The 15,485-nt window shown below is 38.2% G+C and overlaps 1 protein-coding gene across 3 annotated transcripts in view; it reads left to right on the top strand.

Moving 5' to 3' along the window:
* The first annotated feature begins 3,215 nt into the window (after nt 1-3,215).
* The window catches only part of WASHC3 (WASH complex subunit 3), a 51,838-nt gene continuing 39,568 nt past the window's right edge, over nt 3,216-15,485 (top strand). For all 3 annotated transcript variants that reach the window (XM_031025913.2, XM_031025912.2, XM_006731302.3), the window contains exons 1-3: nt 3,216-3,368; nt 3,989-4,087; nt 13,366-13,431. In XM_031025913.2, the coding sequence (XP_030881773.1) occupies nt 3,318-3,368; nt 3,989-4,087; nt 13,366-13,431 (216 nt within the window). In that variant the 5' untranslated portion in view covers nt 3,216-3,317. The remainder of the gene's footprint in view (nt 3,369-3,988; nt 4,088-13,365; nt 13,432-15,485) is intronic.

Below are 15,485 nucleotides of genomic sequence, written 5' to 3'. Positions count from 1 at the left end.
AGTTATTAAACTGTGAATGGCACTGCTGTCAGGAGCTATGGATGACTGATGAACAGTAATCATCAAAGGTCCCAGGAGGCAGAGAGAAACTGCCACTCTTCTTTCTGTTAACTAGAAATCACATCTAGCATTTTGTCTTTTTTTAAGAAACCAAACCACTTTGAAAAAAATTTGTCAACTGGGCAACTGAGAAGTTCATGTTTCTTTAATTCTATATCTATGCATGCCTGCTACTTACAGATAACCATACATAACCATGAAGCGACTGTCTGGTTTTTTATTTTTTCCTCTCACTGGGAGCCTCTCCTGGCTCTGAAGAGAAAGGCTAAGCTGGCCAGTTGGGGACTCTGCTCAAGTGTAGCTCTATATATACATATATCCTAAGGAAAAGAAGGGTACAGGGAATTTTAGGAGAAAAATAGAAACTCCTGGGGCACCTGGGTGGCTCAGTTGTTAAGCGTCTGCCTTCGGCTCAGGTCATGATCCCAGGGTCCTGGGATCGAGCCCCACATCGGGCTCCCTGCTCCGCGGGAAGCCTGCTTCTCCCTCTCCCACTCCCCCTGCTTGTGTTCCCTCTCTTGCTCTGTCTCTCTGTGTCAAATAAAATAAAATCTTAAAAAAAAAAATAGAAACTCCTAAAAATGGACATTTTAGAACTGAAAAGTCTAAAATCAAAATTCATTGGATGAGTAGTTTCATAATAAATTGAACGCTAGAAAACAAAGTATCAGTGAGCTTAAGATAGGTTGATAAGAATTATCTACTCAGAAACACAGGGAGAAAAAAATGAGCAGAGCATCAGTGAACTGTGGACAGTATCAAGCGATCAAACATACATGTATCTTGGAGTCCCAGAAAAAAAAATGTGACAAAATTTTTTTTGAAAACTAATGGCCAAGAAATCTTTCAAAACTTGATTTAAAACATCAAACCACGGATCTGAGAAGCTCAGCAAACTTCAAGAAGGATAAATACAAAGAAAATTACATCCAAATACACTGTATTCAAACTTTGAAAACTATGGATAAAGGAGATGAGCGTAAGTAGGAGTTAGGCAGGGGTGGTCAGGGAAAAAAGGAGACTGTTCCAGGCAAAGGACACAGTATGTTTAAGCCCCACAGCAATTCCCGGTTTCAGGAATTTAAAGACATTTGGGGGGTGTTAAATGGAGAGGATAGTGAGAAGTGAGGTTAGAGAAGTGAGCAAGAGCCATACAGAGGGACTTGTGAGCACATTAAACTGAGGGAAATGAGAAACGATTATATCCTGGGTAACAATCAGATTTGTCTTTGTAAACAGTCACTATATGGATACAATGTGGTTAGGCTGGAGGGACACAAGATGGAAGCAGGAAGAGGTTATTACAGTAATATTGGAGAATGTTAGAACTTGAGATGTGGCCATAAAGATGAAGAGTTACAGACAGATTCAAAAGCTATGTAGGAGCTAGAAGACATACAACTTGATGTATGTTTAAATGTAAAGGAGAATGGAGTAAAAGGTGACTGTTATAGCTGTGTAATTCCAGGCTTGCCTGCCACCCTCATGTCACTCTTACACCTTGTGCCAAATAGAATGTCCTCAAATACAATTCTGATCATGCCACTCCCCTGCTTAAAGCTCTTCGGTGGCTCCCATCATGCTTCTGCTTGAAATCTTTCCATGACTTCCCATCTTACCCAGAAAGCCAAAGTCCTTACAATAGCCTACAAAGCTCTCCATGATCTGTCCCCCACATAACTTTCATCTCCTTGAATTCCCCTACCTTGCTCACTCTGCTTCAGCTACACTGGCTTCTAATGTGAGATCTGGCTTAGATATATAAATATGGGAAACTCCAGAGGTTGGGAAAATGAGAAGGGACAAAGAAAAGATGAATGGCCAGAGAGATAAAAGGAAAGTCATGAAAGAGTGAATCATGTCACTCTCCTGCTCAGAATTTTTAATGGCTCTCATCACCTACAGAACAAACTTCCTAACCTTTCAGTTTAGAATAATGGGGGGGGAGGGGTAAAGTGCAGATTTCTAGGCTTACCCCCAGAGGTCCTGTTTAAGATTAATCTCTGGAATGCACATTTTAGGAAGTACTGCCCACTCCCAAATAATTGATACAGGTGGTTCATGGATCACACTTTAGAGAAACATGAACTATAGTATCAAATGTGGCACAAAAGGTCCTCAATGAGCTGTTCTGTCTACTTCTGACTCCTTTCCTACTATTCTCCACTTCTGGGATTTTTTAGCTTCAACAGAATCAAGCAGCTTTCCATTTCCCCTACATACCATACACCCATGCCTCTGTGCCTTTGTAGAAGAGTCCACCCCAAATTGCCTGCATAACTCCACTCAAGCACCTGCTACAAAGCTACCTTCTCTGGTTTTCTCGGAGGATTTAGGAGCACCTTTTATCTGTGGTATATTTGCATTTATGTGGGCATACACACCCACGTGTGTGCAAGTGCACAACTTTCTCAGTATTGTTAGCACCTCGGTCTAGATGCGACACTTCTATATCTGCCCTAAACTATAAGCTTTCCGAAGGCAGAGACTATTCTCCATCTTTTCAATACTAAGCATCTTGGTTGGTACATAGAAGGGGTTCAGATTTTGGTTTGGTGGCTGTCCTAGATCCTATAGGTATTAAGCTGCACAGTCAAAATCTGAGCAAAGATCTTCAAATCCCTGATGCAAAGTTCTGTCAGGTGTCTGTCTGTTGTACCTTTTTGATGATCTAAGTGGATGTCATTTCCATCGGCGTTTGCCTCACTTGTAGCATTTGACATTTTATTTCAAAATTTTAAAGTCCTTAGGAAACAAGTTTTGTCTCCTCTTTCAGGGCATAAAACTCTTCAGTGCAGCAAGTTCAGTCTTTGTATTGCCACAGGATCTAGGAGCGTATCCGGCACTTGGGATTTTAAAAATGCATATTTTTTAAATTAACGAATGACTTAGCTATTTAGATAACAGAGAGGGGTAAGCAGGGATAACTTCAACCGGACTCAGTGTTTCCTTTTTTTTTTTTTTTTTTTTTTTGCCCCCTTTTTAAGACTTTATTGCTAAAACCGCAGCCTTGCCCCACCCCGCGCCTCTGCGTCTGACATCACAATCCAGACGAACTACCAATCCCAGAATGCCGTGCAAAGAGGCGGGTTCTACGGGAGCAGCCGAGTGATTGGCGAGCGGAGGCGTTTCCTTCCGGTGGGAAGGGCGTCGGAGGCGGGGACTAGGGGAGGTGTTTGTACATTATTACCGGGTTGGGCGGGCCCCGTCTGGGAGGGGTTTGTGGGTGAGCCCCGGGTACCCCGCCCGCTGAGGAGATGGATGAGGACGGGCTTCCTCTCATGGGGTCAGGCATAGACCTGACCAAGGTTTGTAAAAGACCTAGTTGAAATTAGGCGACCTGGGAGTAGGATGGGGAAGGGACGCTCGGTTCCCAGGGACACCCCATCTCTCCATATCCAACTCTGTCCCTAGCGCCGGGCGTCTCTGGTCCCGGTCTCGGGGGGTAAAGTCCCACAGTTTAAAAAGGGGTCCCTCCTGATCCGTCTAAGAGGGTGGTGTGCTTTTTCCAGGCTTCGCTTCCCGTGTTAGGAGTCGCTCTACGCACGGGTTACACGATGGCGACACGGGCAGGTTACGACTTCTAACCCCACCTCTTTTATTTAGTCCCCAAGTTTTTTGTGTGTTTATGTGTGTTGCCTTTACCTGCTAAAGTTCACACTTGTGAGTCCAGAGTCCTTTCTCAAACTTTGTAACTTATGTCATCATCGGACACCCCACCCCCACAGTTTAGGAGAACAAGTTAGTGACTATTTGTAGTACTTCGAGTAACTCCTATAACATAGCAAAATGCCCTGTTATATGTCAAAGGGATATATAGATATATATAGAGAGAGCGATATGTATGTGCATATATAAAACTGATGTCAAAGGGTTTGCACGGGGTACTTTGTCCTGTACAAATCATGTTTGTTTTTACATAACACAGGTGCCAGCTATTCAACAGAAAAGAACGGTGGCATTTCTAAACCAGTTTGTGGTGCACACTGTACAGTTCCTCAACCGCTTTTCTACAGTTTGTGAGGAGGTAGGTCTGGATACTGGCTTAATGAGTAGCCTAGAAATCATCTTGCACTTTTAAAGGTGGCAAATGAGTAAAACAAGAATTACAATCTCCCTAATTCGTACCATCACCTCTTGTCATCCAATTATTGTGTTAACATACCTTATATCCTTCTCGATTCTATACCATCAATCTTGCATCCCACCTCTGCTGAATTAGTTTTTAGAGAACTTTGTGAGATAGTTCACTAAGGCTTATGTGACAAAAGAGAGCAAAAGGAATTCCAAGATTTCACAGTTGAAAACATTACTTTGAAATTTGTTTCTCTTACCCCAAAGATTTACATTTTTCCCCCAAAGACTTACATTTTTAAGTACACATTGTTTTCAGTTTATATTGAAATTATTGGGGTGTCTAGGTGGCTCAGTCAGTTAAGTGTCTGCCTTTGGCTCAGGTCATGATCCTGGGGTTCTGGGATCAAGCCCCACATTGGGCTCCCTGCTCAGTGGGGAGTCTGCTTCTCCCTCTGCGGAAGGAAGGAAGGAAGGAAGGAAAGGAGGGAGGGAGGGAAGGAGGGAGGAAGGAAGGAAGGAAGGAAGGAAATCTGTAAAAAAAAAAAAAAAGTATTTAACATTCCTTGATCCATAAGGTGGTTGGGGTAGCCTTGAAACATAACGTTAGTATCAAATATCATTATGAAAATAATAAAAATACTTTGAGCAAATGACTAGTTAAGGATTAGGTACCAGATTCAGAGACCCCTATTTTTTTCTTAAAAAGCTGAAAAAGAGAATGGGAAAGAAATAGAATAATGGGTTGAAATTGGGTTTAAGAAAGGAGAAAGAGGAATAAAATAAGATCATTCACAGGTGAGTCAATAAAAACAGTATTTAATTCATTCTGTTTTATTTTTAAGGTATAGTTTTTTTTGGTTTTTTTTTTAAAGATTTTATTTATTTGAGAGAGAGAGAATGAGAGAGAGCATGAGAGGGGAGAGGGTCAGAGGGAGAAGCAGACTCCCCACTGAGTGGGGAGCCCAATGTGGGATTCGATCCTGGGACTCCAGGATCATGACCTGAGCTGAAGGCAGTCGCTTAACCAACTGAGCCACCCAGGCGCCCGATTTTTAAGGTATAGTTTTAGCAAGCAGTTTTTGTGAGATGTATTAACAAAAATTGCATGGAGACAGGAAAACTGTTTTCATTTGTGTAACATCTGTTATTTTTTCTAATTAGCAGTCTCTAGTCCAAATCTCTTCTGCCTTCTCAATAAAACAAAAGAAAGTGAAATATATGATAATTGATAAAGGAATTCAGTTCAATATATTTCATCTAAGAGGCCCAGAGGCTAGGTGCTTGCTCCCATGAGTTTTATCTCATACCACTGCCTCTCTAAATGGGATATAGAAATGACTGACTAGCAGTAAACCAAAGATTACTGGAATTATTCCTTCACTTTTTATACCAGGGTAGGTAGTGTGGAGAGAGTCAATTCAAGGATTGTTAGCAGAGAGGAGCAAATACTCCATCTCCGTACTCTTCATCACCAGGTTAAAAAAATAAAATAACCAGCAAACACACCTATGAAAGCAGCTCCATTAAGCTGCCCTGAGGCAGGGGTAGCCCCTCACCTTTGTGGAGCTTAATAATTTTCACTGCCTTGGAAGTGAGTGCTGAAGACTAGATCAAATACAATAATAATCCTCTCTTGTTTATTGATTGCTTATGCATTATCAGAGCCACCTGATTCACTCTTTAACCGCCTTCTGTTTCTCTCTCAACTTTCCCTCAACTGTTTTGAGTGTATCACTATTCTCTAGCTCTTCCTTGAACCCTAGAGAAAAGTTTGTTGACCAAAAACCCCATGAAGTTTAAAGGTAGTTTATTGCCTTATTCTCCTTAATGGATGATAGTCTAGGGTTGACTGTAACTCATTATCTCCTTAATGGATGGTAGTCTGGGGTTGACTCTAACTCATTATTTACAATTCATATTTTAGCAGTTCGGATATTTATGTCAGTTGTAGACTGTTTGCTTGCTGTGATGACAGTAATATTTATTGTGTGCTTATTCTATGCTAGGCGTTGTGCTAAGTGCTCTACATGTATGCAGTCATCACAGCCCAGCCCTTTGAGAGAGGTCCAATTCTATTTTTTAGAAATACAGAAATTAAGATGTAGGGATATTTAAATTATTTGCTTAGTCCTTAGTCAATCAACATATATTTGTGCGCATAGTATTTATAGCTGCAATCACTATTCTTACTTGCCCACACTCACACACAAAGTAACAGAGTTGGGGTTCCAACTCTGATCTAGTAACTGGAAAAACCAGAAAGGTTTCACTCTTCTGTTAATATCGCACCTTCTGATCTGGGCAAGAGGCATGTTTACATCATTTTCAAGTGAGAGACTGCAATGAGCTATTTCAAAATTTATTTTTTAGATTTGTATTCTCTTCTTTGGTATGCCATATCCATGTGATGTCTTCTTTATACGATAAATTCCAAAGATATAATATATGTATTCAAACATCAAGTGCCTTTTTTTTCTCTTTAAGATCAATGTGATTTTTCAAAATGGGTTGTTGTTTGTTAATAGCACCTATTAGACCTGTGGTCTTTGTTTAGCTAAAGCCTTAAACGAGCCAAAATGACTATGTATCCCTCAGCAAAAAAGGAAACTCAGATGTTATTTTTTAAATTGGACGTGAACTGGGGGAAAAGAAAAAACCTGGGGTTTTTTGTTTTGTTTTGTTTTTTTGTTTTTCACATCATCTGCTTCCAACCAAACCCAAACTGTAACAACTTCAGTCACAGCTAAACTCAACCTGGAAGTAAATTTGAAACAAATGGTTGGGGCTCTTTCTTCATCACTAATACTAGTTTTAGAGTTCTCTAATAAAAAGAAAAGTGAAGAACTTAACTTTTTAAAAAACTTTCTGGATACCAGGGTACTTTGTAACTCTTCTAATGACTGGAACCAGGATAAGAAGAAAGATTGGAAGACAGAGAAAAGAAAGTAGTTGAGGGCGCCTGGGTGGCTCAGTTGGTTAAGCGACTGCCTTCGGCTCAGGTTGGGCTCCCTGCTCAGCAGGGGGTCTGCTTCTCCCTCTGACCCTCTTCCCTCTCTTGCTATCTGTCTCTCATTCTCTCTCTCTCAAATAAATAAATAAAATCTTTAAAAAAAAAAAAAAAGAAAGAAAGTAGTTGAATCAGACCCAAGTTACAAAGTTCTTCCTTCAGAAATCCCCAGTAAGCATTTCTGTTCTGGCCCTAATCAGAAAAATCTTATGGTGGTCCATTGGGTCTGCAAATTTAAAACGGGATGGGGTGAGGAGTGTAATGCAAGTTCTATGCATATTACAGATAAAACTGAGCAGAAATTAAACCTTATAATGAATTTTAAAGTCAGAGGTATTCTATAAATGGGGCAATCACATGTGTTATTTTGACTCAGACTTGTGACATGCCTAGAATAGGGAGTTTTTAATAATTTTTTAAATATTCCAAACTGTTTCTTTTTTCTAAATTTTTTAAGAATAGGAAAAAATACTGAGAATTCTCATATAACCTAAAAAATTTTATAGTGCTTATCTTCTGCATCGAATTTTTAAGCCCACCATTGGGCTTAACCTTCAACCAAATAATCTTGCTTAAAACTATATTTACTGCTACAACTTTTACAGCTGCTTTTACGACTTTTACAACTGCTGGGCTTAAGTGTCAGATGAAGATTAATAAAACCATTGATTGCTTCCCTTTCTGGCTTATAAGACATATTCAACCCAGTGTGATATACCAAGGGATCCATTATTTTAAAATGTTGTTTCTCTTTTAGAGAATTGGATATGCAAACTGGATATTTAACACACCTGAAAAGCGTTTTATTTTTGTTTCCATGTTCAACTATTAACTCCATACTTCTTCCTTTCATCTTCTTTTTCACTTTAATAAAATGCACTGCCTTAGAAATAGGTGGGTGATAAATCAAGAAATTTTCAGCTTATCTGGCAAACTTCAGGTACCTTGCAAATTCCCTTATTCTCCCAAACCAAGATATTTCAGGTTTGCTTTAAATCCTTACAAAGAGGGTGCCTGGGTGGCTCAGTCAGTTAAGTGTCTGCCTTCAGCTCAGATCATGATCCCAGGGGTCCTGGGATCGAGCCCCGCGTCGGGCTCCCTGCTCAGTGGGGAGCCTGCTTCTCCTTCTCTTCCCTACTTGTGCTCTCTCTCATTATCTCTGTCTCTCTCTCTCAAATAAATAAATAAAATCTACAAAGAAAAAAATTTAAATCCTTACAAAGATAAGAGGATGGTTAAGTAGATGGGAAAGACTGTTATCTTTCAATTTCCTCTTTCTGCTAGAACTTTCTGAGGTGGGGACAGTTACTGTCATTGATCATGTTACTTGTATCCATAGTCATCTACACTTTAAGCAGTGGTTCTCAACCAGGGAAGATTTGGCGATATCTAGAGGTGTTTTTAGTGGGGTAGATGTCAGAGATTCTACTAAATATCCTACAGTGCACAGGAAGCCCCTTACAACAAAGAATTATCCAGCCCAAAATGTCAATAAAGCCAAGGTTGAGTGGTTTGGAGTTGTAGAGGGAAAACGCAGGAGGCATAAAAATCTTAGAAATGAACTTCAACAGCCCAAAAATGAAGCCAGGTATACTTTTGTCAAGTTAACAATGGCTTTCTAAAAAATGTGTATTTATGTATGTTATAGCAATAATTACATGGGAACAGACCCAAAAATATTCATTATGCTGAATTATCTTTGAAAAGCAGAGGTTCTTGGGGCACCTGGGTGGCTCAGTCAGTTAAGTGTCTACCTTCAGCTTGGGTCGTGATCTCCAGGTCCTGGGATCGGGTCCCACATCAGGCTCCTTGCTCAGCACAGAGTCTGAGTTTCTCTCCTTCTGCCCCTCCCTGGATGCTCTCTCTCTCTTTCCCAAATAAATAAAAAAAAATAAATCTTAAAAATAAACAAGAAGAAAAGAGAGGTTCTTAATTTTGCCATGGAACCTTTGGCAGTCCAGTGAAATGAAATTAATATTTTTAAATGCATAAAATGTGTAGGATTGCAAAAGATACCAATTACGTACTTTAAAGATCTCAAAATTGTGATATAGTAATATGTCCTATATTAAAGTGTTAAATTAGGGGCACCTGGGTGGCTCAGTTAAGCAGCTGCCTTCGGCTCAGGTCATGATCCCAGGGTCCTGGGATCGAGCCCCACATCTGGCTCCCTGCTCGGCGGGAAGCCTGCTTCTCCCTCTCCCACTCCCCCAGCTTGTATTCCCTCTCTCGCTGAGCCTCTCTCTGTCAAATAAATAAAATATTTTTTTTAAAAAGTGTTAAATTATATAATCCAGATAATATATTTAACATGTTTAATATTTTAGACTCAAAATCCAGCCTTAGAGAAGATGGATAATACCTTTATGGATAATAAAATAATACAATTTATCCACAACAAAAATCTTCCCTAGCCAGGAGGAAAAGCCTTTTGTTGATCTGATTTCGAGAAAATCAATTATATCCTGGTTCTAAGCTTGGGGTACATGAACTTGGATAGGGAAAAAAACCTCTATTTTTATTTTTATTTACCTCTAACTTCAATTTCACATTTTCTTTAAATTTAGTCAGCAAAGGGGCACCTGGGTGGCTCAGTCAGTTAAGTGTCTGACTCTTGCTTTTTGCTTAGGTCATGATCTCAGGGTGGTGGGATGGAGCCCCATGTCGGACTCCATGCTCATTGTGGAGTCTGCTTGAGATTCTCTCCCTCCCTCTCCCTCTGTGCCTACCCTCACTCACATGCTATAAATAAATAAATAAATAAATAAATAAATAAATAAATAAATAAATAAATAAAATCTTTAAAAAATTTAGTCAACAAAAATCACTTATATTGGGCGCCTGGGTGGCTCAGTTGGTTAAGCGACTGCCTTCGGCTCAGGTCATGATCCCAGGGTCCTGGGATCGAGTCCCACATCGGGCTCCCAGCTCAGCGGGGAGCCTGCTTCTCCCTCTGACCCTCTCCTCTCTCATGCTGTTTCTCTCTCACTCGCTCTCCAATAAATAAATAAATAAAATCTTTAAAAAAAAAACACTTATTTCACTGTTTCCTTATATTTCACTATTACAGTTCTTAGTTTAGATATCAAAGATATTGAAATAAATTATTATAAATTAAAATATATTGACATTTAGATCAGTGTTAATGTCTTGCATGAATAAATCATTCATGTAATCTTAAAAAAAAACAGGTCATTTCATTTTGGTGAGATTTTGATAATCATAGATGAAAATGGGTAAAATGAGTGCCAAAGCAAAAGGGTGATATACTAGAAAAATCTGTATCCAAAAAAATTGAGGATTACTGCTCTAGAAAGTATAACCTTTTTTCCAAGCCTCTTTAGTCTTCCTTATGAACAAGCAGTTTTCCAAATAAACATTTTCATCATTATTTGCTTATTTGCCAAGTCTTGTGTTAAAATCCTTAACCTATCCTGTGTGAATATTTGAGTACCCATTTAAGGACAATTTAGTTTTATGATCTAACCCTGAAAATTTTTTAAAAATAATTCCAGATAAGCAACATCTATTTTAGAAAATTAGATCAGAATAATTTGATTCCTTTTTTTAGCACAGTAGCATCTTAGTCTTTGTGAGAAGTGGATTGATTACTTATTAGCTTTGAATAACAAAAATTCTATCTATGCAATGCCTAGGAATTTTCCATCTTGGTGTCTTTTTAATTACGTTTTGAGATTTTTTTGTTTGGTTTTGGTTTGGGGGGCGGTTTTTTAGTTAATAAACTTTATCTTTTTTGGAAAAGTTTTAGGTTCACAACGAAATTGAGCAGAAGGGGTTGAGTTCCCATATACTCCTTGCATCCCTGAGTTCACAGAGCACAACCTCCCCCATTATCAACATCCCCCACCAGTGTGGTACATTTGTTACAATCTACATTGACACATTGTCATCACCCAGAGTCTATGGCATCATGTTCTAACAATGTGTAATTCTTTCAAACAATGTAAAATTCTTTCAAAAATAGTATCTGGAGTTGGAGTGTTTGAATTCAGATTATTTTACTTGTATGAAAACTGAGTTTTCCCTTCTTTAAAATTGGCATGATAACAGTTCCTGCTTTATACATTTGGTGTGAGATTTCAAATGATATGTTGCATACACAGTGTAGCATAGTAAGGTAACTGCTCAGATGTTTACAATGATGGTGATTATTGCTTAAAAGTACATTTATATAGGAGCGGCTGGGTGGCTCAGTCAGTTAAGCATCTGACTCTTGATTTTGGCTCAGGTCATGACCTCAGGGTCACGTGTTGGGCTCCTTGCTGGGCGTGGAGCCTTCTTAAGGTTTTCACTTCCTCTCCCTTTGCCCCTCCCCCTTCACCCCCTTTAAGGGTGCATGCTGTCTAAATAAATAATAGTACATTTATATAAATATATCTAAACAAAAATTAATTTTTTTAAGGATTTTATTCATGTATTTGACAGAGAGAGATAGCAAGAGCAGGAACACAAGCAGGGGGAGTGGGAGAGGGAGAAGCAGGCTTCCCACTGAGCAGGGAGCAGGATGTGGGGCTCGATCCTAGGACCCTGGGATCATGACCTGAGCCGAAGGCAGACGCCTAACGCCTGAGCCACCCAGGTGCCCCAACAAATATTAATTTTTAATTCATCTTTTTCTGTGTTTATTTTAATCAAACCAATATAAGTATTTTTAGATAAGCTAGAAATTATCTCACTTTACAAATTAATTTGTTGTAGGAATTCTGCAGTTGCTAAGCTTCTCTGATGAATTAAAAGACTGATGAAATTTGCAAAAATTTAATTTTCATGATTTCCAGGAAAACACTTATAATTTGGAGAGGAATTCATTCATATGATGTTTTATAAACCTGTATTTATGTTTACATTAAAGCCTTATGTGAACAAATGCTAGAAATCAAAGTTAAACTTAGCTTTGAGTGCCATTTAAGACTAGATTCTAGGGGTTCTGAGTGGCACAGTCGGTTGAGCCTCTGACTTTCGGTTTTGGTCAAGGTTGTGATATCAGGGTTGTGGGATCTGGCCCCAAGTTGGGCTCTGTAATGGGCATGGAGTCTGCCTGAGATTCTCTCTCCCTCCTTCCCTGCCCCTCCCACTTGTACTCTCTCTTTCTCTCTCGAAAATAAATAAAATGTTTTTAAAAAACTAGAGTCTAATGTTTCATTTCTGAATTATAGCTTTATAGATACCAGGTTGCTCATCTTTAAAGTGTCTGTGAAGAAACTCTAACTCTACTGTGGCTGCTTTCATTTTTTTCCCCCTCTAAATGTGGGCAAAATGACCATTTCTTGGGGTGTTAAAATTCTGCTTAGGAGTTAGTCAGGATCCTGATAATATCCTAGAAAGCAGTCAGAATGCTGCACATCTGCCAACTAGTAAATGGGCAACTGCTCTTGGACTGTATCACTGAGTATAATAATGTTTAGGATTAAGGAGTTTTAAGTAAATGCTCTTATGGATCATATTTTATGATGTTACTTTTACTTGTGTGGCTGTAAATAGTACACACACATACTGGTAATTGTACAGAATAACTAGAGCATGGTAAGCTTTTGGTTCTGTTTTATCTTGGATTTTGATGGTAGGTTGATTCCTTTTGCTTGTTAGTACTCTGATTTTTTCTCTTTGTTTTATTTCTTTCCAACCTGAACTGACTCATCTTCTAATTTCATCATCTTTTAACTTTCAAACTTAAAAAATTTAAATTTGGGGCTTATTGTATATACTAATTGTATATACTTGTTTAAGTAACTTAAAAGGACAGATCTTGTTCCAGCCTGTGTTGAGCTAATTTTTATTCTTGCTTTCTATGAAGAATTCCTTCATTCATCAACAAATAATTATTAGACTCCTGTTAAGTTTCAGGTACTGTTCTGGGCATGGGGGATATGGCAGTGAACAAAAATCTCTGTTCTGGAAGAAGTTTACATTCCGGTCACAATGACTGGTTATGGCTCTCATAATGACTTTGATAAGGCTGATAAGGTAATTTTTGCTTACCTGTGAATACAGTTTTATAAAGTAGCCATGAAACATGCTAATGAAGATAAGAGAATTCTTGAGCTCCCATTCCTACTCATGTAAATAAGAGAATAGTGTATTAGAAAATGACTAATATTTAAACCATAGTTTTTTTTTATTTTCAAATCTGCCCTTTGTTATCCTGTTAACAGTTCATTTCAGTCAGACTTTATTCTTATGTTCTAATCTTTCTTTTCCAGAAACTGGCAGACCTTTCTCTTCGTATCCAGCAAATTGAAACAACTCTCAATATTTTAGATGCAAAGGTTTGTATTTCTGAATAATTTATAGTATAAACTTTGCTCCACATATATCACCTTCTTAGTCATACTTAACTTTAATTGCATTTGGGAATGAATTCAATTTAGCTCCTGCATCCATGAGGTGGTACAGTGTTTTTTGTTTATTTTTAATTAATTAAAAAATGCAAAGAAAATGATACTCATTATGAACCCTTAACTGAGTTTGTTTAAATGTACACATGAATTGAGATTTCATTATTCTAGTCAAAAACATGTGAGTAAAATGTTAACAAATTGGGGTATTCTGTAGTTCACTTCATTTGATGGAAAATTCACAATTATAGTAATCATTTGATAACACAGTAAAAATTATATAAAACTTCAGATGCCTCCAGAGCAAAATTTGGAGAAAATATCAGCTATTTTCTATTTGCAAATATATTGAATGCTAATGAAGAATACCAATTTTGATGTCAGAAATTACATATTATAACTAGCAAAAATGGAAAAGAGTTTTGATGTGAAAGCTTTCAGTTTTGTGTTTTCCCTGATTATAAGATAATGGAGACACTAGTATATTTTTGTGACTTTGTCCTTTTATCAAAAAAATTAATCTGAAAAAATACGTATTTAATATTTATGGGGAAGTAAAATGGCTAAAGCTTTAGCATAAGGATCAGAATGTCTAGTTTGTACTTTCTATATCTTGTGGACTTCAGCCACTGTATTTCTATCAGAACGTTTCTGTAGCTTGGAAAATTTAGGATACCTGGCCTTGACCATGTTGAACATATTCTGCTAGCAGCCATACCTACTCGAAACTATTTGGGCCATGGCCATTGTGCTAAGTACTGTCATCAGTCAGCAGTTCTCAATGAATATTGCTGCTTCAGATCTTATTACCATTGTTTCTTTTTTTTTTTTCATTCTTCATTATGAGTTTGTGCCTTATTTTAATATTTGGGGAATTCTTGAGTTAGAGTCCATAGTCACAAGTTAAGATACTGTATGGACAAGTTAGCCTTAATTATTTCCATAGCCATAAAATTAATCCCTCATGTTAGCCAAACATCTGACAATTGTCTATCACTGATGTCAGAATGAAATCAGAAAAGAGGGTTTGCCTGGGTCTTGCAAATCCAACCTGAAATACATAACCACTGACAGCATGCCCATCTTTTATTATGAAAAATAACACATTTTAGTAACATTTGGTGGTAAATGATTAAAGAAAGAAAAAAATAATGAGCTATGTCAGACATTAAAATGTGATGACAAGAGTTTTGTCAGTTCCCAGATAATTCAAACTTAAAATGTGCTGCAAAGGACTTTTTTTTCTACAAAATATGTTTAATAAAAAATTTTTTACAACAACTTCATGAGGTAAGTTTTCTTATCCCCATTTTATAGGGGAGAAATTTGATATCTAGAGAGATTTACAGAAGGTTACATAGCTTGTGACTTAAACCTAGGCAATCTGACTCCAAAGCCCATGCTTTTATTTCTTACACTAGGATTCCTTATGTTTTTTAAAATAATTCCCGGGAGGCTAAAATTAACAAGTCAGGAAACGACAGATGTTGGTGAAGATGCGGAGAAAGGGGAACCCTCCTACACTGTTGGTGGGAATGCAAGCTGGTGCAGCCACTCTGGAAAACAGTATGGAGGTTCCTCAAAAAGTTGAAAATAGAGCTACCCTACTCCCCAGCAATTGCACTACTGGGTATTTACCCCAAAGATACAAATGTAGTGATCTGAAGGGGTACGTGCACCCCAATGTTTATAGCAGCAATGCCCACAATAGCCAAACTGTGGAAAGAGCCAGGATGTCCATCGACAGATGAATGGATAAAGAAGATGTGGTATATATATATATACACACACACACTGGAATATTATCATCAAAAAACCGAAATCTTGCCATTTGTAACGATGTGGATGGAACTAGAGGGTATTATGCTAAGCAAAATAAGTCAATCAGAGAAAGACATGTATCATATGATCTCACTGATATGAGGAATTCTTAATCTCAGGAAACAAACTGAGGGTTGCTGGAGTGGTGGGGGGTGGGAGGGATG

This window comes from Leptonychotes weddellii, chromosome 5 (genome assembly GCF_054177405.1).
Source record: "Leptonychotes weddellii isolate Sample4059 chromosome 5, ASM5417740v2, whole genome shotgun sequence".
Taxonomy (NCBI): Eukaryota; Metazoa; Chordata; class Mammalia; order Carnivora; family Phocidae; genus Leptonychotes; species Leptonychotes weddellii.
Note: the sequence above shows the minus strand (reverse complement) of the source record. Positions and strands in the feature narration are given on the sequence as shown.